The 22,237-nt window shown below is 45.8% G+C and overlaps 1 protein-coding gene across 1 annotated transcript in view; it reads right to left on the minus strand.

Moving 5' to 3' along the window:
• Positions 1 to 6,472: 6,472 nt before the first annotated feature.
• The window catches only part of htra3b (HtrA serine peptidase 3b), a 33,226-nt gene continuing 17,461 nt past the window's right edge, over positions 6,473 to 22,237 (minus strand). Inside the window, exons 4-9 of the mRNA XM_078213471.1 lie at positions 21,327 to 21,521; positions 18,771 to 18,803; positions 18,310 to 18,424; positions 14,957 to 15,014; positions 11,290 to 11,385; positions 6,473 to 6,902 (exon numbers count right to left, since the gene is read on the minus strand). Coding sequence (XP_078069597.1) covers positions 6,734 to 6,902; positions 11,290 to 11,385; positions 14,957 to 15,014; positions 18,310 to 18,424; positions 18,771 to 18,803; positions 21,327 to 21,521 — 666 coding nt within the window. The 3' untranslated portion in view covers positions 6,473 to 6,733. The remainder of the gene's footprint in view (positions 6,903 to 11,289; positions 11,386 to 14,956; positions 15,015 to 18,309; positions 18,425 to 18,770; positions 18,804 to 21,326; positions 21,522 to 22,237) is intronic.

Raw genomic sequence — 22,237 nt, forward strand, 5'->3', positions numbered from 1 at the left:
TGCAATCACTTCTCTTGCCTCCCAGAGAATCCTTGGATAAATCCCATCCGGACCAGGGGATTTATCTATTTTCAGACCCTCCAGAATATCCTGCACATCCTCCTTATCAACTGTAATACTGTCTATTCCACTCCCTTGCAACCCAGTGTCCTCCTCAGCTATATTCATGTCCCCTTGCGTGAACACCGAAGAGAAATATTGGTTCAATGCTTCACCAATCTCCTCCGGTTCCACACATAACTTCCCTCTGCCATCTATAACTGGCCCTAAACTTGCCCTAACCAACCTTCTGTTCTTGACATACCTATAGAACGCCTTAGGATTCTCTTTAACCCTATCCGCCAAAGTCTTCTCATGTCCCCTTTTAGCCCTTCTAAGCTCGCTCTTCAACTCCCTCTTAGCCAATCTAAAGCTTTCTAGTGCACTACCCGAGTGCTCACGTCTCATCCGAACATAAGCCTCCTTTTTCTTTTTAACCAACAAAGAAACTTTTTTGGTGCACCACGGTTCCCTAGCCCTACCAATTCCTCCTTGCCTGACAGGGACATACCTATCACAGACTCGCAGTAGCTGCTCCTTGAAAAAACTCCACATGTCGGACGTTCCCAGTCCCTGTAATCTCCTAGTCCAACCTATGTTTCCTAATTCTCTCCTAATAGCCTCATAATTACCCTTCCCCCAGCTAAAACCACTGGCCCGAGGTTCATGCCTATCCCTTTCCATCACTAAGGTGAACGTAACCGAATTGTGGTCACTATCACCAAAATGCACACCAACTTCCAAGTCTAGCACCTGGTCTGGCTCATTTCCCAGCACCAGATCCAATATAGCCTCACCTCTAGTTGGCCTGTCTACATACTGAGTCAAAAAACCTTCCTGCACGCTTTGAACAAAAACTGACCCCTCTAACGATTTTCACAGTAACTTCATTGCAGTGTTAATGTAAGGCTACTTGTGACACGAATAAATAAATCTTTTTCCCATCAAACGAATTGGGGCACCTTTCCCCCCTGCAGGACATCAGAGCACCACGACACCCTCATCCGCTGGCCTACCCCCTCAGTACCACAATTATCCTCATCCCAACTCCCCAGGGAGTTCCCTACACTCCTGACCCAGGGACCTTTGGCTTTTGCTACCAAATAAACCTGTTGGACTTTAACCTGGTGTTGTTAAACTTCTTACTGTGTTTACCCCAGTCCAACGCCGGCATCTCCACACCAGGGACCTTTGCCAGTCCAGGACTTAAACCAGGGCAGAATGCTGCAGTACCACTTCTGGCCACTGCAGCACTGTGCCGGGGTTGGAGAGCTGTTGGCCAATCAGACTGGCTGGCAGCTCTCACGGGAGGAACTTCTTTCTGAGGGTGAACAGTAGTCCCCCACACTGCCAATCGGTGCTCAAGTGACCGTTAAATGGCAGTGGGATTTTGAGAGTCAGTGGTTGCGTCTTACATGCTGACTCTTGGGATGGTGAGCGCCAATTGCTTACGATCCTTAAAATCCCACCCATTATGTTAAAGGAGCCTTGTCAATACAAATTGGTGTTGACATGTGACCACCAGTGCCTTACTAGGCTCAGGTTTGCACAACAGGTTCTTGCAAGACCTCCCTCCCTAAGCACTAGGTGGACATACATTGCTCTTGGCAGTTAAGGTGCCAGTCATTGGAAGGGCACCCCCATCCCCTCCATTCTACTCACAAAGAGTCTCAAATTCTCACTGGAGTCCCTGCTGCAGGGAGAGAAAGCAGAGAATTCCGTGAGAAATGGTTGAGTGTACAAGAGGGATGAACAACATTTATATCTAGGGGACATAGGTTTAAGGTGCGGGGTAAAAGTATAGAGGAGATGTGCGAGGCAAGTTTTTTACACAGAGGATGAAGAATGTCTGGAACGTGCTGCCCGGGGAGGTGGTGGGAGCAGGTACGATAGCGGCATTTAAGGAGCAACTAGACAAATACATGAATAGGATGGGAATGGAAGGGTATGGACTCTGTAAGTGCATACGGTTTTAGTTTAGGCAGACATCATGATCGGCACAGGCTTGGAGGGCTGAAGGGTCTGTTCCTGTGCTGTACTGTTTTTGGTTCTTTGAGGGTAACTGTGAGGCAGGAGTGTGGAATGAATACAAGAATTAAGAGCAGGAGTAGGCCATTTGGCCCCTCGAACTTGCTGCACCATTTGGTACATTCATGGCTGATCTGATTGCGGCCTCAAATTCATTTTCCTGTCTGTCTCCATTAGCCTGAACTCCCTTTGCTGATCAAAAGTCAAATTCAGCCGTGAACATATTCAGTGACCCAGCCACCATTCTTCTCTAAGAGAATTCCACAGACTCAACCCCCTTAGACAAAATAATTCTCCTTGCCTTAGTCTTAAGTAGGAGACCCCTAATTTTAACCCATGTCTCCTGGTTCTAGACTCCCACACAAGGGGAAACATCCTCTCAGCGTCCACTCTGTCAAATCCCCTCACAATCTTATATATAGTTCAATGAGATGGCCTCTCATTCTTCTAAACTGCAACCTGCTCACTGGAATGAGTGAAGCTGCAAGGTGAGCTGGTCTGAGGCGTATGGTGCAGGAGAACGCTGAGGAAGTCAGGTTGTAGGGGTTGGATCCAAAAGTGTTCCAACCTTTCTCACCTCCCGAGGTGCTGGATCCTCGTACTGCATTGTCTCCAGGTAGGAGGGAACCATATTCCCGCTGCTCACTTCCTCAGCCTCTTTCCTCTAGGCCTGCTCGGTTTGAGAGGTTCTCCTCTTCCTCCAGTCCTTGGCAAACGGCACCTCACTCCAGTCCCTCAGATCCCACAGCAGGACCTCGAGTCCGAGTCTCAGGAAGGCCATCTCCCCAGGTCTCTTCCCCATTCTGATGATTGCTGCAGCCTCAGGATCCATGTGCAGTTCAACTTTCTGACCCAGGACGGTAAGCCTTTAACTAGAAATTTTGTGACAGAATTGGCATGTCATCCTGTCGGCCCTCTCAGATTGGTTGGGACACTCAGTAATGGGAGACCCAGTTAAAGAGCCTCAGCAAAGCCTGTTTCTTGGGTCGATGAACACCCGGTCCACTATGAGCCTCCTCACTGCCTCTGGGTCAGTGGCATTGAAATTCCATTCTGAAAACTTTGGTCTTAATTGGAGGAGATTCCTGTTCATTCAGTACCAGATGTGACAGTGGCAGAGTCAAGGGAAGTGATTATGAAGCAGAGCTAGACTCCTGTGGTGGCGGCACGGTAGCACGCTGCCTCACAGCTCCAGGGACCTGGGTTCAATTCCCGGCTTGGGTCACTGTCCATGCAGAGTTTGCACATTCTCCCCACGTCTGCATGGGTTTCCTCCGGGTGCTCTGGTTTCCTCCCACAGTCCAAAGATGTGTAGGTTAGGTTGATTGGCTATGCCAAATTGCCCCTTAGTGTCCTGGGATACATAGGTTAGAGGGATTAGTGGGGTAAATATGTGGGGTTACGGGGATAGGGCCTGGGTGGGATTGTTATCAGTGCAGACTCAATGGGACAAATGGCCTCCTTTTGCCCTGTAGGGATTCTATGCAACTACCAACAGTGTAGAGCCGGGTTGTATGGCCTTGCTCTATATGGACAGTGATTTCACAATGCAGCTTCAATCATGTGGTAGTTTAATGGTCCAAAGTACATTACTTCAGAACAACATAAACCTGTCATGTTATCTGATTACAGCATCTCATCACTTTAGAAAGTATACCTGTACTACTCATCGTAGCATTTCTATTGTGACTCAAAAACGGGCAAATTCATGAATGAAGTTACAGATTCTTTACACTTTCTGTAAATGGCATTCTTCTGTGTACTAAATTGTCTCCATGTACAATTCTGCTGGCATGTTCAGTCTAAAATACTGTATGTTTATCATCTTAAAGAACATTTTTACAAGATGTATTTTCCAAATCTACTATTCGCCTGAGGAAGTCAAGTTTAACCCTTTGCAGCCTGCATGAGTTTAATGCATCACTAGCATTCCAAAATTCATAAATCAGATTTTTAATTTCATAACAATTCTCCTTGTTTTGTTTCAAACAAATCTATTTGACTTTCTTATTCCCCCCTCCATCCCGCCCAAAGAAGTGTTAGTGAGAGCATCACTGCAGCGTTTTCCACTTGGCATTTGTTGAGATCGGCCTGGATTCCAATCGATGTGCGTGTAGGCCACATTCCCAGCATGCCAAGGGTCAGAGTGGCCCAGCCCTTCATTTCCATGAATGTTCCCAGCAGGTCCCGATCAAACCAAGCCAGAAGCACAGCACCTGGCCAGGCAAGAGTGGGAACTTGGCAGTGGGATGCCACAACCCTTGGAGAATAGTTCCTGACAGTCAGTGGAGTGGCTGGTGATGAAGGGAATGGAGGGGGTGCTTTGTTTGGAGGCCATTGGTTGGGTGTGCGCTGGAGGTGACTGAGGTGGCAGGGGGAAGTCTGCAGATTCTATTTAGTAGGGATAGGTCTCCTTGTGATTGGAGTGAATATGGGCAAGCAAGGAAGACTAAAGTTTCATTGTGATACCTAGAAAAGCACTCCTTCTGGTCCACAAAGAAATGTCAAATAAAATGTTAAGACTGGGTGTCCTCTCGTACCCTTCTGGCAGCTTCACTTGAGATGTTCAGCTAAACTTGCAGATCATGTTCTGATGATTTTATAGGTCTCGCTCTGTATAGATAAAGAAACCACACTGCCATTTGGTGGATATTTTGTTCAGAGGAGCAAGTTAAAGTCAGGACACGAAAGAAAGGCAATGGGATCAGAGGGGATTAATGTTTGCTCTAATTTTAAGGGCTCTCTATCCCTACTTGTCAACCTGTCTAATATCTGTTGTGGATAAAGAACAGACCAGAGGCACTACAACGCACCCCTATAGAAAAATCCTGATATTCTTACTGCATTCAGTAACATTGGTTTGTCCTGCGCATTCAACTTATGAGGTGCATTTTTCCTCTGAAGCAGAGAGGGAGTGGGGGTTGGGCTGAATTGAGGTTGGATCAGGCCAAAGAACCTGATTAAAAAGTTTTGTCTTCATTCCACGACTGCAGAGACCCAGATTGAGAGGGTCTAAGAGCAAAATAGTGGGAATATTGGAAATCTGACAGAAAAACAGAAAAGACTGGAAAAGGCAGATCTGGCAGCATCTGTAGAGAGAGAATCAAAGTTAACCTTTCGGGTTGAGTTTTCACCAGAATCTTTGATGAAGGGTCATTGACCGGAAACATTGGACTGGGATTTTCCCACCCATCATGTTGTGACCCGCCATAAGGGGCATGATAGCCCAGTCAAGAGCCTTTCGGCAGGACCAGAGGATCCTGGTAGCAGGTGTGGCCAGAAATTCCCACCTATCAGTTCCGAGTTTCGCTCCATGGGGCTGTCAGATCCACTGAGCGTATTTCCTGACCAGGAGGCTGGCTGGCTCCCAGGAAGGTCGAGCTTTCAGCACCAGTCAGGGAAGGGAAGAGGGATAGGGTGGGATCAGAGAGGTTGGCTAGAGGGAGCTGCAGAGTGGAAGCCTGGGGTTTTGGAGGCCAAAGGGATCGGAGGCCTGTGGAATTGAAAGCTTGAGTGGGATTGGAGTGCATCAGATCTCAAAGACCATGGGGTGAGGGACAAGGGTCAAAGAATCATAGAATCCCTACAGTGCAGAAGGAGGCCATTTGGCCCATCGAGCCTATACCGACCACAATCCCACCCAGGCCTTATCCCTGTAACCCCATTTATGCTGTTAATCCCCTTGACACTGAAGGGCAATTTATCATGGCCAATCAACCTAACCTGCACACCTTTGGAGTGTGGGAGGAAACCGGAGTACCCGGAGGAAACCCCCGCAGACACGGGGAGAATGTGCAGACTCCACACAGACAGTGACCCAGAGAATCAAACCTGGATCCCTGGCGCTGAGAGGCAGCAGAGCTAACCACTGTGCCACCATGCCGCCCCAAAGGCCTCATGGGTGGGTGGGAGGGAGGATGGTGGGAGAGATCAGAAAGGTTGTGCATGGGGATTTAGCGAGACAGATGTGCTGGACCCAGCAGCTGTGAGTAAAGGCACTTATCTCCCAGACTCAGCAGTCCTCCCCTTCCGTGAACTGCCGGGTTTCCCAAGGCCCATGAAATCCGGCTGGAGGAGTGAAATCTGAAACCATGGTCCAATGTGAAGCTGCCTGCCTGATTATAACATGTATATTGCTAACCCCCCTCCTGGATGCAAGTTGTTCCTCCATCCCCCGGCCACACACACACACATCACTAACTTCATCTCACCTCATTAAAACCGGAAGTGGACAGGTCGGGGGTTGAAGGTCGCACTTCGATCTCTTTAACCTCCCACCCCATCCAAACCAGCCCATCCTTCAGGGTTAAAATTCCAAGCCCCCCCCCACCCCCCACCCCCCCACCCCGCCACCCACCCCGGTCTCTCAAAACACAAGTGTGAAAGATTTACACCCACCACAGATAAGGCAGAGAATAATAGTATTTATCAGTTGTAAATGCTGAACATTTCAACATGGAGAGGGATGGGGGAGGTGATGTTTACCATCCGCTGGTAAGCAGGACGTAATCTGGAAAGTTGGCAGTATCGAAGGTGACTGGCATCATTATAAACAACTGTTTTGCTCCACTATGCCATCTGGTCCAGCAGCTGATTGGTCCTTAATAGAGAAAACAGCAATGGGGAGTATTCCAGGCTGGAAAGGGTTAAGTTCGCTGGCTGTGTTTCAGTCACTAATCAGATCGGGCTCAATGTTAAAGAGTATGTCGTCGTTTCCCCGGCGAACCTCGAGCAGCAGAGGGAACTCATTCTTCACGGCTTCCTGCAAATCATTTGTCGTCTTCAAGGGAACCCCGTTCACTTTGACAATGACATCACCATCCTGGATGCCACCTCTGGAAATAAGGAAATGGAGATACATCAGACTATGACAAAAAGCTGATTTTTAATTATTGTCGTGCGTTCACTAAGCATGAAGTTAGTTCTAGCACTCAAGTGGTGGCATTTTCCCAACCAGCCGCTGTTCTGCGCAGAGGCTGCTGCATTGTTTCATTGCCACACTGGCCACTTCCTGAGGGGGACTTGACAGGGCGGACGTGGAAAGGACTTTTCCTCTTGTGGGGGAAACTAGAACGTGGGGTGGAATTAAGCAGCCCCTCCCCCAGCTAGTATTCTCGCTCCTGTCAAAGTTAGTGGACTTTTGAATGGCTCACTGCATTTTCCGGCCCATCCCCCACTGCGACAAGGCCATAGAATTCCACCCTAGGGGGTTGTAATAAGTCTGCGGAGGGAGAAGTCCCTTCACCAAAATCTCTTTATTTACAACTCTAACAGCAGTACACAGAGCGCTATCAGTCAGCAGTCTACCTCTGGGGGCATCAGAGGAAAGACTCCCTGATTGGCCCACCAATTGGATCCTTAATCAGGGAGCTCATACTCCAACAGGCCAACCTCAATGGCCTGATTGAAGTCATTACAGGGGTCACGCTAAAAATAATGGATCGCCCATTTAACACCGAAATGAGGAGAATTTATTTTTCTCTCAGAGGGTTGAGAGTCTTTGGAACTCTTCCTCAACAGGCAGTGGAGGCGGAATCAGAGCTAGATAGATCCTTGAAAAGCAAGGAGCTGAAAAGTTATTGGGGGCTAGGCAGGAATGTGGACTTCAGAGTTACAATCAGATCAGGTTCGAAGGGCCGAGTGGCCGACTCCTAATTTGTACGTTTGGATGTATTTTGCTCACAGGTTGAACGGCGCTGGAATTCCAGCTGGTTCACTGGGAGATAGGAATTCCTTTGGTGTCTGTTACTGCAATTCTGTGACGGCAAGCAGGCCTCCCGAATCAGAGGTGCGCTCTAAAGAACAACCACACTACATGGCCTTGACCTGAATACCACCACCACCACTCAGACAGGTGGGCGGTTAATATATTGGGATTGAGCAACCTGACCCAATCGCTGCCTATTAAAAATTTAAACAAATACAAATCAGCCCATCCCATAAAAGCAAGACAGAAGCCTTGTTAACATTCAAGATTTGAAAAGCAGGCCCACGCTTTGGGATTCCCGGCAGTACACATGGCATGGGCTCGATGGGCTGCATGGCCTTTCTATGCTGTAATGACTCACTGACATCTGAAGCAGGAGGCATCGACAGGCCAATGTGAGTACTGAACATCTACTCCTTTCATCACTCTTTATGGCGCAGGAGGAGCAGGAGTGCTCCCCACAGGCGTCACAGGGAAGCCTTGGGGGCCTTGCCCAGCTCTGATAAAGGCTGCCATATCCCAGTTTCTCCACCACGCTTCCCATTGATAATCCTGATCTATTCACTCACCACCCTCATGCATTATCCTGTTCATGGCCCTGAGTCTTTAGCCTCTAGTCACAGCTGGAGACCAGTCGTACAGCTCTTGGCTGTGGCCTCCTGCCATTCATTTGTCTTCCTTCCTACCAGCCAGGCTATCCACATAGCCAGTATCATGTGGCAGATTATTATTTAAATGAGGCCCTACCAATCAAAGTTTCCGTGTCCCAGACCTCCTGATCTTTTCCCCTACGCCAAGACAGTTCTTCCTTGCCTCACCCTTACTAATATTGGGCCCATATTTCTATTAAATCTTAGGTGGCTACCTTTAAAATGAATAGAGTTGCTTGCAATGCCTCGAGTCTTTGCTGTTGTAGACGCCAGCAACACTATTGAGGTTTGAAATGCTGATAGGTTGATTCAGTTTTTCCTAAGACTGCAAGGTGCACATTCCCTCGTCGGTGGGTTTTTAGCCGGTGAGGGGTGCATGAAATGGAAGGAATAGGCTTCCTAGCGGGTTCCCGCTCTCCTGATTTTATGCTGCAGTGGACAAGACCTCAGACAGACCACCTGCCCTTGTCCCAAGGCAAGCAATGGTCTAGTGATATTATCGCTAGAGTATTAATCCAGAAACTCAAGCTCATGCTCTGGGGACACAGGTTCGAATCCCGCCATGGCAGGTGGTGGAATTTGAATTCAATAAAAAATATCTGGAATTAAGAATCTACTGATGACCGTGAAACCATTGTCAATTGTTGGAAAAACCCATCAGGTTCGCCAATATCCTTTAGGGAAGGAAATCTGCTGTCCTTACCTGGTCTGGCCTACATGTGACCTCAGAGCCATAGCAATGTGGTTGACTCTCAACTGCTCTCTTCAATTGCCTAGCAAGCCAATCAGTTGTAGCAGTGTTTTAAGGTGGGAGCCTTCTCAAGGGCAACTAGAACAGATAATAAATGCTGGCCTGCCAGTGATGCCCATATCCCATGAGTTTCTGATAAAAAAGAAACATTGAGGTCCTTTTGGCCACTTAATGGCCGTTTCCCACCCAGCCTCAATTTTTAAGGTGCAGGGGAAAGCATTGAGCTGGAAATGGGGGACAGGAGGGGCTCCATCAGAGTTCCAACTTCGGGCACCCACCCCTCCCCTTCCTTAAGGTTGGGTGACCACTGGACCTCCGTTGCCCACTAGCCACTCCGCCAACACCTCAATTGCCCACTTTCCACCCCCCAGGCCTTGCCTACCCTCCCCAACCCGAGACCTCAAAAAAATATATCTCTCTATCCAGTCCCGGGACTGCAGCTCTGTCACCTTCCTTCAATTCCTCTGTCCACTGCAGGGACTAGAGCGCTGCCAGCCAATCAGATTAGTTGCTAGCTCTCCAAGGTGGGACTTCCTCCTATGGGAGGGGCAGAATTCCCTCCTGCAGCCAACTGACGCTCACTCAAAACGGTTGTGGACCAGACAGGCCCATCAGTTTAAAGATCCCAGCTTCTAAGAGAGAGAAGCTAAATGTGTACGATAAGATGGTAGGATGGGGTCAGGTGATGGTGAAGGGAGTTGGGTGGATGGGGGGAGGTGGTCGAGGGGTGTGTGGTTGGAAGGGGCATGTTAGGTGGTCATGGTCAAGACCATAGTTATCAAGGAATTAGCAGACATCTTAATCCATCTAACTTTTAATGCACCTAAGTTTGTTCCACTATTCTGGACGGCATGGTGGCACAGTGGTTAGCACTGCTGCCTCACAGTGCCAGAGACCTGGGTTCGATTCTCGGCTTGGATCTGTCTGTGCGGAGTTTGCACATTCTCCCTGTGTCTGTGTGGGTTTCCTCCGGGTGCTCCGGTTTCCTCCCACAGTCCAATGTGCGGGTTAGGTGGATTGACCATGCTAAATTGCCCCTTAGTGTCAGGGTGACCAGCTAGGATAAATGCATGGGGTAATGGGGATAGGGCCTGGATGGGATTGTGGTCGGTGCAGACTCGATGGGCTGAATGTTCTTCTTCTGCACTGTAGGATTCTATGATTCTATTCTGCTCAGAGAGGTGGAAGCATCCAAAGTCTCCAATTGAAATTGGAGTATTGGACATTTCCGGATGCAGGGTAATTGCCCATTGGAAGTTGGAATTTCCTGGGTAATTCCACGCAGTCCCCTGGTGTGGGGAGTTCAGCACATCTGCAGGGGTAGCTGCGGGTAGATCTGGGCCCTTATTTCAGGTGAACTTGTGGTCGGAATTCACATGATACCAACTCCACCTCATCTCTCTTGCCATGAACCAAGATGATTGATGCTTTGCTTTTTTGGCTTCGGGTTACTTCAATGTCCATGACCTGCTCAGTTTCCTGTGGAGCCTTTCAGGCATTTGGCACATTGTTCAAATTCCACATGATAGTGCAGATGGAGCATCGATCAGCCTTTCATTACTCTAACAATTTCCCAGTGCTGAATACTTTTCTCCCTCCGTTTGTTAGCATGCCAGACATCATCCTAGCTGCAGTGCAAAAGCTGCTTTCTCTTCAGCCATGATAATGTCGTCCCTCACCTCATCATCCTTCTCTTTAGTATTGAGCGCAAAGTTTGGAATTACAATTACTCATGGACCAAGTGGCTAACTGGCATTCAAAAGTCAAATTCTGCAGCTTGGCACAAGGGGGTGATATTACGCTTGCTGCCAGAGAGAAAACCAACCAGATCACACCCACCCCATCACCGCAACCCCCCCCCCCCCGCCAAGCCAGAAGTGGTTCACTCCAACGGGGTTTACAACAGCACCCCACGAACGGGGAGCTGGCATCCCAACCCGCTGAAGTGAAGGGGGGCAATCGAGGCCCCCCAGGAGGTTGCCGGTGGGGGGGTTGCCCCCTGTGCATTGCCAGTTGGCACTGCCCAGAGATGCTGAATCTGCTAAGTCTCTTCCACTGATTTACTTTGCTGTTCTTTACTGAAGCTCTTTTTTACTCAAATGTATGGAGCTTACCTGTATGCTGGTGAATCTGGAATGACTTCATGTACGTAGATGCCAGCATGAACATTAGGGAAGTCAGGAGTTCTTTGTTTAAGTTCTTCTATTAGGCTGGAGAAGAAGATAAACACAAACCTTTAAGACAAAGCTAGAGAACTAGTCAATGATGTTTTTCTGTCCAATGTCAAAATAATTTAAGAGAGAATGTTAAGAGAATAAATGCACAAAATTGCTGTGGGTGAAATCCTTTCAGCATAATTTATTAAAACAACAAGGGTGGAATTCTCTCCCAAATATTTTAAGTGTTGAATTCGCGGGAAAACTGGAGCAATTCACGCTGGTTTTTACAGTGGGAGTTCAGACTAGAATCTCCCACACTCTGTGCAGTGCGTGAATATCATTCGATTTCAGGGAGGCCACCTGGGAGGGTGAAAGCAGTGTGTCTTTGCGCATGCACAGAGCTGTCAACCTCCCATTTGCTGGCCAACTCAATCACTGGCCAGCCCCGCAATGCTACCCCCATCACCCCCAGGGCCTGATCGCGCCCCCCTGACCATTCCTGGGTCCATCCCTGTCCCGGACCGCCCCGATCTCCAGCAACCCCTCCCCCTGCAGTGCCAATCTTCCCAAACCCCGCGGTGCAGAGACCCCCGCAGTTCATTCAAAGTAGGAACACTCCTCTGGGCCCTAAAAAAAGGCCACCCCTCACCAAGCTTCAACTTCTCCCACACCCCATTGCTAGACCTTCCCAAACTGTTGAAATAATAGTATGTAGGCACAGCAAGTGATTTGGAAGACAAATGGAATGTTGTTGCTTATTGCAAGGGGAATGGAATATCAAAATAGGGAAGTTTTGCTGCAGTTACACAGGGCATTGGTGAGACCACATTTGGAGTACTGCGGACAGTTTTGGTCTCCTTAAGGAAGGATACAGTTCAGAGAAGGTTCTCTCAACTGATTCCCGAGATGGAGGGCTTTATCTTATGTGTAAAGGTTGGACAAGTTAGGCCTGTAAGAAGAAGGATGAAAGGTGATCTTACTGAAATATATAAGATCCTGAGGGGACTTGACAGGATGGAGAATGAGGAATGTTTCCCCTTGTGGAAGAGATTAAGGGGGTGATTCTCTGCTTCTGCCAGCTGGAAGCGGGATGGCCGTTGGCCCATTGAATCGGGCGTCAGGGCTAAAACTGGAATTATGCGAGGCATCAAACCCACTGCAATTCTCCCGGCCCCGGTTCCTGCCCAGAGCAGCAGGAACCTAACTGAAATGCTTACAATGTGATTTACATGTTATTACTGGGTTTGAATCCAGATGCTCCAGCTTTCCAGTATGCTCCCACCACCGCCACCCCCGCGTGCATGGAGTCCAGCAGGCAGGATTTGCCACAGGTCCTGACAAGCGTAGACTACAGGGGGGGGAGGCAAGTGCTGTGCCCATGTGTCCCTCTGCTGCTGCCAGGCTGTGGAGGGAGGGTCTCCCAAGTGAGTTGGAGCTTGAATGGGCTCAGACTGGGGGAAGGGGTTGACCTCAGCACTCTCCCCCGGGATGTGATCTCATGGCTGGACTGCCCTTCTAACCCTAGGAAAAGTGGAGATCACTCTTACCATGGTGATCTCTGACAGCTTTCAGTTCCAAATCTTCATTCTTGTCTGTTTACCATGAAACCTTTGAAGTGGCCTGGTCACTTTAATATCCATGTCCCCTGGAAGCCTTCAAAGTCACAGCAGCACTCCATTCTGCAAAAGGAATTGTCCTTTCTCTCTTACAGAAGCCCAGGTGTGAGCAGACCCCTTTGAAGTCATATGACTGACAGGAGATGTCAGCTTCACTAGAGAGATTCCATTTTGTAGACTGAGCAGTAAGTGCAGCCTGGCAACTTTGAACTGCTCTGACTGACAACTCCTGAGCAGATCAGACAGTTCATTGTTGATACTATCCAGTAAGCCTCAAGTACCAAAAGCCTCAAGTGTGGCCAAATTCCCCTCCAATTCGATTTTCAAGTTTGCTGACGACACCACCATAGTGGGTCGGATCTCAAACAATGACGAGACAGAGTACAGGAATGAGATAGATAATCTGGTGAACTGGTGCAGCAACAATAATCCCTCTCTCAATGTCAACAAAACGAAAGAGATTGTCATCGACTTAGGAAGCGAAAAGGAGGACATGCCCCTGTCTACATCAATGGGGATGAAGTAGAAAGGGTCGAGAGCTTCAGGTTTTTAGGTGTCCAGATCACCAACAACCTATCCTGGTCCCCCCATGCCAACACCATAGTTAAGAAAGCCCACCAACGCCTCTACTTTCTCAGAAGACTAAGGAAATTTGGCATGTTAGCTACGACTCTCACCAACTCTTACAGATGCACCATAGAAAGCATTCTTTCTGGTTGTATCATAGCTTGGTATGGCTCCTGCTCTACCCAAAACCGCAAGGAACTACAAAAGGTCATGAATGTAGCCCAATCCATCACGCAAACCAGCCTCCCATGCATTGACTCTGTCTACACTTCCCGCTGCCTCGGCAAAGCAGCCAGCATAATTAAGGACCCCACGCACCTCGGACATTCTCTCTTCCACTTTCTTCCTTTGGGAAAAAGTCTGAGGTCATGTACCAACCGACTCAAGAATAGCTTCTTCCCTGCTGCTGTCAGACTTTTGAATGGACCTACCTTGCATTAAGATGATCTTTCCCTACACCCTAGCTATGACTGTAACACTACATTCTGCACTCTCTCATTTCCTTCTCTATGAACAGTATGTGTTGTCTGTATAGCACGCAAGGAACAACACTTTTCACTGTATGTTAATACATGTGACAATAATAAATCAAATCAAAACCTCCTCATTTCACCAGACTTGCTCACTCAGTCCCATTCTTTTAACATTGCCTTTCGTTTTAGGTGTCTCTGGGCCTTCTTGAAAAGGTCTGAAAAAGCTTTGCGTTCATTCAATTTCATGCTCCAGTCCTTTTAACCAGCCTTTGATTGACAGGTTGCATCAATTACACACCAGCCAGGAGCTTTGTTTGTTTTACTTTCCCTTTGTGGTTGAATGCATCTCAAGTATTAGGTTTGTTGCAAATATTCTTATTCTGATTGACAGGTTACATCAATTACACACCAGGCAGGAGGTTCCACTTCCTGTTTTCTAACCACAATGTTTATAAACAAGTCAGGGTCAGATTATGTAGATAGAGTCCTAGACACTATGATCTATATCTGTACTGATTCCACACTGCAAGTTGAGAGGCAGATGTCTCTAGCGAAATTAAAAGGGATCATCAACCGTTCTCAGTTTGCAACCACCTTCACGTTTTGGGAATCATTTTGAGTGGAAAGAACAGCTTTGAAAAGATAAGGCGCAGCACAGTGGTTAGCACTGCTGCCTCACAGCGCCAAGGACACGGGTTTGATTCCCGGCTTGGGTGACTGCCTGTGTGGAGTCTGCACATTCTCCCCGCGTCTGCGTGAGTTTCCTCCGGGTGCTCCGATTTCCTCCCACAGTCCGAAAGATGTGCTGGTTAGGCGCATTGGCCATGCTAAATTCTCCCTCAGTGTACCCGAACAGGCGCAGGCGATGAGGGGATTTTCACAGTAACTTCATTGCAGTGTTAAGGTAAGCCTATTTGTGACACTAATAAATAAACTTAAAGAGTAAAGTAATGCTTATAAACTTACGCAGGAGTTACAGTCAGCATCCTCACACCGATGAAACGCTTTTTCATGCCTGTGACATCTATATTAAGCAGAAGGAAAAAAACAATTACAATAAATTCTCTCTTGCCTAATAATATGGTAATTAGCAAATTACTTTTTAAACATACAAATATCTTTAAAAATAAAATTCCTTGTGGCTATCAATGTCTACAAGGTGAACGCCATCTGCATCGAGTCAGTCTATCATTTTGTTTTGAGGGTTCAGGCTTGGAGTTTGGACTAGCTTCCTGAAAGATTTTTAATTTTCTTTATTCTTCCTCCTTAATTCATTCATTAATCTACTGAGCCAATAGCACTGGGGGAGACATTCCAACACAATTCACTCTGACCACAGAACAGAATCACGCCATTACCACGAATCAACTGCACCCTGAGAATCAGTTTCAGGAGGATACACAAAATTCAAAAGAAGTCTCTACCCACATTTCCAATGTCAGTTCCATTGCCCAAAACTGAATTATTAACATCCGCACCAGGAAAGTGCCCGACAGAGAGCATCTCCAACAAGAGAAAATCGAAAACCATTTCCCCTTGACATTTGACAGCATTACCAAACCCCCCATTATCCTGGGAGGGGTTAATACCGACCAAATGTGGAACTGGACTTTTACAAAATGTATTTGTTCACAGGAAGTGAGCATCGCTGACTAAGCCAGCATTTATTACTCATCCCTAATTGCCCTTGAGATGGTCATGGTGCGTCGCCTTTTTTAACCGCTGCAGTCCCTGTGGTGTAGGCACACCCACAGCTGTTGGGGAGGGAGTTCCAGGATTTTGAAGTGACAGTGAAGGAATGGTGGTAAGGGGCAGAATCTTATCATATTCTTTCAAAGTGTCAGGTTTAGACTGAAAACTGGCATGTAGCTCACCAGCTCCACAGCCCAGTTTGCTGTCCAGGGGTGGGATTCTCCGTCCACGTTCATCCCTAAACCAGAGAATCACACCTGAGGTCAATGACTCGGGGGGCTGTGATAGGTAACCATGTCCCCCCCCCAGGGGCTATACTTCATTTTATGCCCCCAGAGGGATCCCCTCAACTGAATCTCATCTTTCAAAACCTATTGTAAACCTCGCCAACTTGATGACATGTCAACGAGCTTTGACTATTCAGTGAGGAGGCACCATGTGGTGGGGGGCTGGCAAGTTATATTCAAATGTATTGAAGTCCATTAAAATGAAGTTTGCTCCCTTTGTAGGCATGAACCTCATGACATCACCGGAAAGGCGTGTGGAAAATGGGAAACACGATTCTCTCCGGAATTTCCACCCACGTCATCATTCTCTCTGACGGTGAACGCAGGCTGAAAATCGCCCCATAGTTCCAAGTCAGAATGGTGTGGGGCTTGGAGGGAACTTGTAGGTGGTGGTGTTCTCATGCATCTACTGCCTTTGTCCTTCTACATAGTAGAGGTTAAAGGTTTGGAATATGCTCTCCAAGGATCCTTGGTGAGTTACTATAGTGCATCTTATAGATGGCTTGCAATGCTGCCACTGTGCACCAGTGGTGAAGGGAGTAAGTATTTAGGGTAGTGGATGGGTAACAATCGAACTTTGTACTGTATGGTGTCAGGTTTCTTGAGTGTTGAGTCACCCAGCTTCTTGAGTCACTCAGCCAAGTGGAGAGTTTCCCATCACACGCCTGACACGTGCCTAGTAGATTGTTGACAAGCTCTTGTGGAGTCAGATGGTGAGTTACTTGCTTCAGAATTCTCATCCTCTGACCTGCTAATGTAGCCACAGTTTTTATATGGCTGGTCCAGTTCAGTTTCTGGTCAATGGTAACCGCTGGGATGTTAATTGTGGGGGATTCAGTGATGGTAATGCAGTTGAATGATAGGAGGTGATGGTTGGTCTCTCTCTTCATGGAGATGGCACTTGTGTGCCATGAATATTATTTGTCACTTATCAGCCCAAGCCTGAAAGTTGTCCAGGTCTGACTGTAAATGGATATGGACTGCTTTAGTATCTGAGAAGTCGTGAATGGTGCTGAACACCCCCACTTCTGACATAATGATGGAAAGAAGGTAATTGATGAAGCAGCTGAAGATAGTTGGGCCTCGGACACTTACACATGAAAATCTCCACCCATCTCCCCCTAGATTTACAGAGCTCCTAAATATACCTTTTTCCTCTGTTTAAAAAAAAAAATTCTTATAAATTGTCTAATACTGCAATGGAGGGACACCAGAATCAATTATTACCACATAAACATTTCCTTGCATTTTTTTCAAACAGGGGGTTACTTGTATCAGCACTTCTTATTTTTTTTATGCAGGAATTGCACATTTTTGTTTCAGGATGCATCTAATCTAGAGATCCAAATACCTGCTATTCTCGAGACAGGATCAAACTCATCAGTTTCTAGGATTGTTACATTAAAATAAAAAGAAGCTGGCTGCTTCAATGAGGTCTCTCTCTAACTCACCTAGGTATTAAAACTGCACCTTCTAAAAATACAGTTTGGTGAATACTGTGGATAAAGAAATTATAGAATCATAAAACCCCTACAGTGTTGAAGGAGGCCATTCAGCCCATCAAGCCTGCACTGATAACAATCCCACTCAGGCCTTATCCCTGCAACCTCATGCATTTACCCGAGCTAATCCCACTGACACTAGGGTCAATTTAGCATGGCCAATCCATCTAACCCACAAATCTTTGGACTGTGGGAGGAAACCGGAGCACCCGGCGGAAACCCATGCTGACACGGGGAGAATGTGCAAACTCCACACAGACAGGCATCCAAGGACAGAATCGAACCCAGGTCCCCGGGTCCCTGCTAGTCACTGTGTTACCGTGCTGCCCTAAATGTAGGTTTTGTGTGATTTCTTTCACATTGCCTTTTAATGTTGGAGGCAGGAACTCCATTTTGAGGGTGCAGAGTTGACTTGCATGGCTCATTTCTGAAGCTATGTTTTTTTTCCCCTTCCACCTTCCTACTTTCTGTTTATGGGAATGCATATCGGAATGTGAATTTTGGGCGGTGTTACGTCTGATCCAGCATTCTCCAGACTGCAACACTCTTATAAAATGAACACATATGGTTTTGCATATTTGACAACATTTCAAAAATTACTTCTAATTTTATAGTTAATCTTCTAGTTGTGGAAAGAAATATTCCTGCCCCAAGTCTTTTCCCACACTACTAGTCAAAACATTTGCTTCCTATTATTAGTCTGGCCTGTTAGATTTCACACATTGTACATTTTGCATGCTGCGATTTGTTTTTTTAATTCTTGTAGTAGTCAAGATTAGTGCAGTATGTTTCACTCTGGAAAGTAAATCAGCTTCATTCATGCGCTCAAAATTCTTACCTTTGGCTTGTTTATCATGAGAATCAGTAAGAAACATTGCAATGCGGTCTGATGGAATTGCAAAGGAAATTCCTGCAGTGACCTTCAGTGTATTTATTCCTATAACCTCGCCATCCTGTAGGACGATAAATTTTTAAAAGAAGATTCAAAGAAAACTCCAGGGTGTATTCTAAATATCTCTCATTGTATTTGCTGCTGTTAGATTCAGAGGATGATATGTGCTTTGAAGTTTGGCATCGCATTTTTGTTTTTGCAACAGACAAAACCGTGCTAACTCTCGAGGCAAGTCAGTTTATTAGCTTCCGGATGCTCCTATCTAATCGTTTCTGAAGAGCTGAACAAAAAATAGCAAACACGCCCAAAGCAGGAAAATATATTGTGGCTTTATTTTTCCAGTTAAATGGTAAACATTTGTAGATTAGCATGTGAAAGATAAGGAAATTACGCATAATTGGGCTTACCAAATTCACCAAAGGCCCTCCAGAGTTTCCATACTTCAGTGATGTACAATATGCAGAAAACAGCAAAGACAGTAAGTACACATAAAGTACATTGCGTATTTGACTTTAAGTTAGACAGTTTTATACACAACATGACTAAGAACTCCCAATTGACCGGGTGAACAGTCAGTCAGTTGAGTTAAACTTCACTAAAAACAAAGTGCTCTCTCTTTCAATCATGTTTTATCCTCTGATTTTTCTATTCTTTTCGGTGGGTAGTGATGGTGGAATGAATCCAGTCACCATGTTCCACCCTACTAGCTATTTTGCGATTACAATTCCTGACAGTGAGATCCACTGACTAAACTTGGGCCATCACATTTGGCATCAAACCTGCCCTCATCTGATGCTTAGAAATGTGCAGATTTCCCCCAGTTACTGGCTAATTGATAGAACAGGGAAGGACATATCTCAAAATATCTCATTTCAGATCATGTGAGATGAAACGAGTTGGAAAAATATAATTGGTCTTACTCTGGTCCAAATTCAAGGCATTGCCAGCTTCTGCAAAGATTCCTCGGTTATGAAGTAAATCATGCTTATTGCAGTGAGTGGGTTTAGAGCCAAATGTCATTGTATCTAAGTGAACAGTTGCTGACCACATCAGTCAACACCAGAATTTTCCCGTCCTGCCCGCCACGGGAATCATAGTGGGCGGGACTGGATCATGCAAAATTCCAGTAACCTAGGGCAGGATTGAAGCGAGCGCAGCCAGAAAATCCCACTGTTTTTCCTTTCTCTTCAAAATATATTATAATGCCAGCCATCATTACTTTGTCCAGTAATTTTAAAAAGCAAATGCAGAAACATATCATGCTTTTGAATAGGTTTCTTCTCCAAAACCCAAAGCGTGTACTAAGTGATGCGTCTTAGATTTAAACATTCCATCTTTGGATTAACATCACTGTTGTTTTAAATTCTACTCTGGTCAACCAACCAATAATAGTTCATGCAAGGCAAAAAGAAAATGCTTCTTTAACTGCCACCATAATTATTATTAACTTCCTAAGATACTAATTCCATTCCCACCCAGCTTTTTCCAGAATTGGTTTCATGTAATCATACAAAACTATTCCATGTTTGAATATGAATAATTTCCTGTTCAACAGTTCAGCCATCACCAAATCCATTGATTTCCATATTCGTGCAAAGTTAAATCAAGAGCTTTATAAATAAAACTAGTACATCAAAGGTTAATGTAAGCATCACTCTCACCTTTTTGGAGCTCACTGGGTAGAAACTTTATTGAAAATAACCTGCTATATAACATCTGCAGTGAATCATCAGCAAAGCCCACATAAACATTTGATTCAAACATGCAACATTAAATATGTGTTTTATAAATGTGTTGAAGTTATGTCTGCCAGAGTGCATAATTTTTGGCAAAGGCAAGATATCCACTTGTAAAGTTATAACTTTTACCATGAGGAATGCTCCTCTGTCTACTTACAATAACACTGCTGACTCTTGTATTGTTTAACAAAAGGTAAATTATAAGTTTATAAGTTCATAGTTTATAATATATAGGAGCAGAATTAGGCCATTCAGCCCATTGGGTCTGCTCTGCCATTCAATCATGGCTGATATGCTCCTCATCCCTATTTTCCTGCCTTATCCACATAACCCTTCAACCCATTACCAATTAAAAATCTGTCTAACTCCTCCTTAAATTTACTCGCTGTCCCAGCATCCACCACACTTTGGGGTGGCGAATTCCACAAATTCACAACGTTTTGGGAGAAGTAGTTTCTCCTCAACTCTGTTTTAAATGTGCTACCCCTTATCCTAAGACTATGACCTCTCGTCCTGCAATGCCCCACAAGAGAAAGCATCCACTCCATGTCTACTTTATCCATACCTTTTATAATCTTATATACCTCAATTTGATCTTCCCTCGTTCTTCTAAATTCTAGAGAGTATAGGCCTAAACTGTTCAATCTCTGTTCATACGACAAACCCCTCATCTCTGAAATCAATCTAGTGAAATCAATTGTGGAAACCAACTGGTCAACACTGAACAGCGAGCGGACATGCAGAATGACATATAGGAATTTTATTTCATTCCTATTAGGGTTCTGGAAGCATTTATGTATAACTTGTGCTGAAGATTAATAAGTGCCATTAAAGTTCAAGACAGGCTGCATTGAACAAGCTGCATGGACGGAGTGACCTTTTCTCATTCTGTGCTTTACTATCTTCTTAAGTTCTTGCTGGCAAATACAACAACTCTATTGTCAATGTCCCTGAGGCAGGAATGATTGTTGTCTGCAACTAAAGCCGCGAAAGCAGCACAGAAAGTGCCTGCTAAACAGATGAACGTCACTATGGCTGGAATTCTCCAGTCTCGAACGTTCCTCCACTGGTGCTAGCACAAACGGAGAATTTGATGCTCCGCCAAATCTCCATTCACTGCAGCAGGACCGGAGAATCCCAGCTGCGGGAGAGGTCGGAGAATTCCGGCCTATGTTTCAGGTTATTTCATCACACTTAGAAAATACCTTGGTACCTTGCACCTACATTGATTATGGCATCTGTCTGAATGTAGTCCATGTCGGAGTCTCTTAGACCCAGCTCCCGTCCATCCCTCTGAGCAGAGCTGACAATTCCAGTTGTCACCGTATTTTGCAAAGCAAAAGGACTCCCAATAGCAACTACAAATTCTCCTGGCCTGAGGTCGACAGACTGACCTAGTGATAATATCGGTAGCTTTTTCTGCAAAAGATTAAATAAAAGCAAATTAATAATGTAATTTTATCAAATAATATCCTGTTTCTTGCAACCTCAAACAGAAATAGCCTTTTCTTTGCAAAGATGTACAAATATTCTTGATACTATAGTAGCTTTCCTTTCCTTGTGGTACAGCAGTCACTAGACTTCAAAATTACTACACTGGTCATGAAGCACTTTGCAAGGTTGAGAAAGTATAGCTTGATGAATAAAAGCAAGGGGCACGATCTTACCACCCGTTCATGCCACGCTCCCGCTGCAGCAAAACTGAGAATTTGGCAGCAAGACAAATCTCCGTTCACTGCAGCAGGATGGGAAAATCCTGCTGGCGTGAACGGTCAGAAAAGTCCGGCCAAGGTCTTTCATCTTTGTGACATCACAAAATGTCCCGTAGCTTTAAATACGTACGGTGAATTTATGGGTTTAAACATTTACAGTTCTACAACCTGAACACAGAAATGTGTTATGGGCGTTTAATTCCAGTTGTGAGGAATGCTTTTATAATTTACTTAGACCTGATCGTTGTGAACTCAGGAGGCTTCCTCACTTGTGGAATAGTATGGAAAGTCTACCACCATTTTTTCAACTATATCCATTACCACATTTTTGCCATGTACAAAGAAGAAATTAATTTCTAATTGTTGTAGCATTTTGATTGTAAAATAAAATTTCAATTTCCCATTGCCTAATTACAGAATGAA

The sequence above is a fragment of the Mustelus asterias genome, chromosome 1 (assembly GCF_964213995.1).
Source record: "Mustelus asterias chromosome 1, sMusAst1.hap1.1, whole genome shotgun sequence".
NCBI classification, from domain to species: Eukaryota; Metazoa; Chordata; class Chondrichthyes; order Carcharhiniformes; family Triakidae; genus Mustelus; species Mustelus asterias.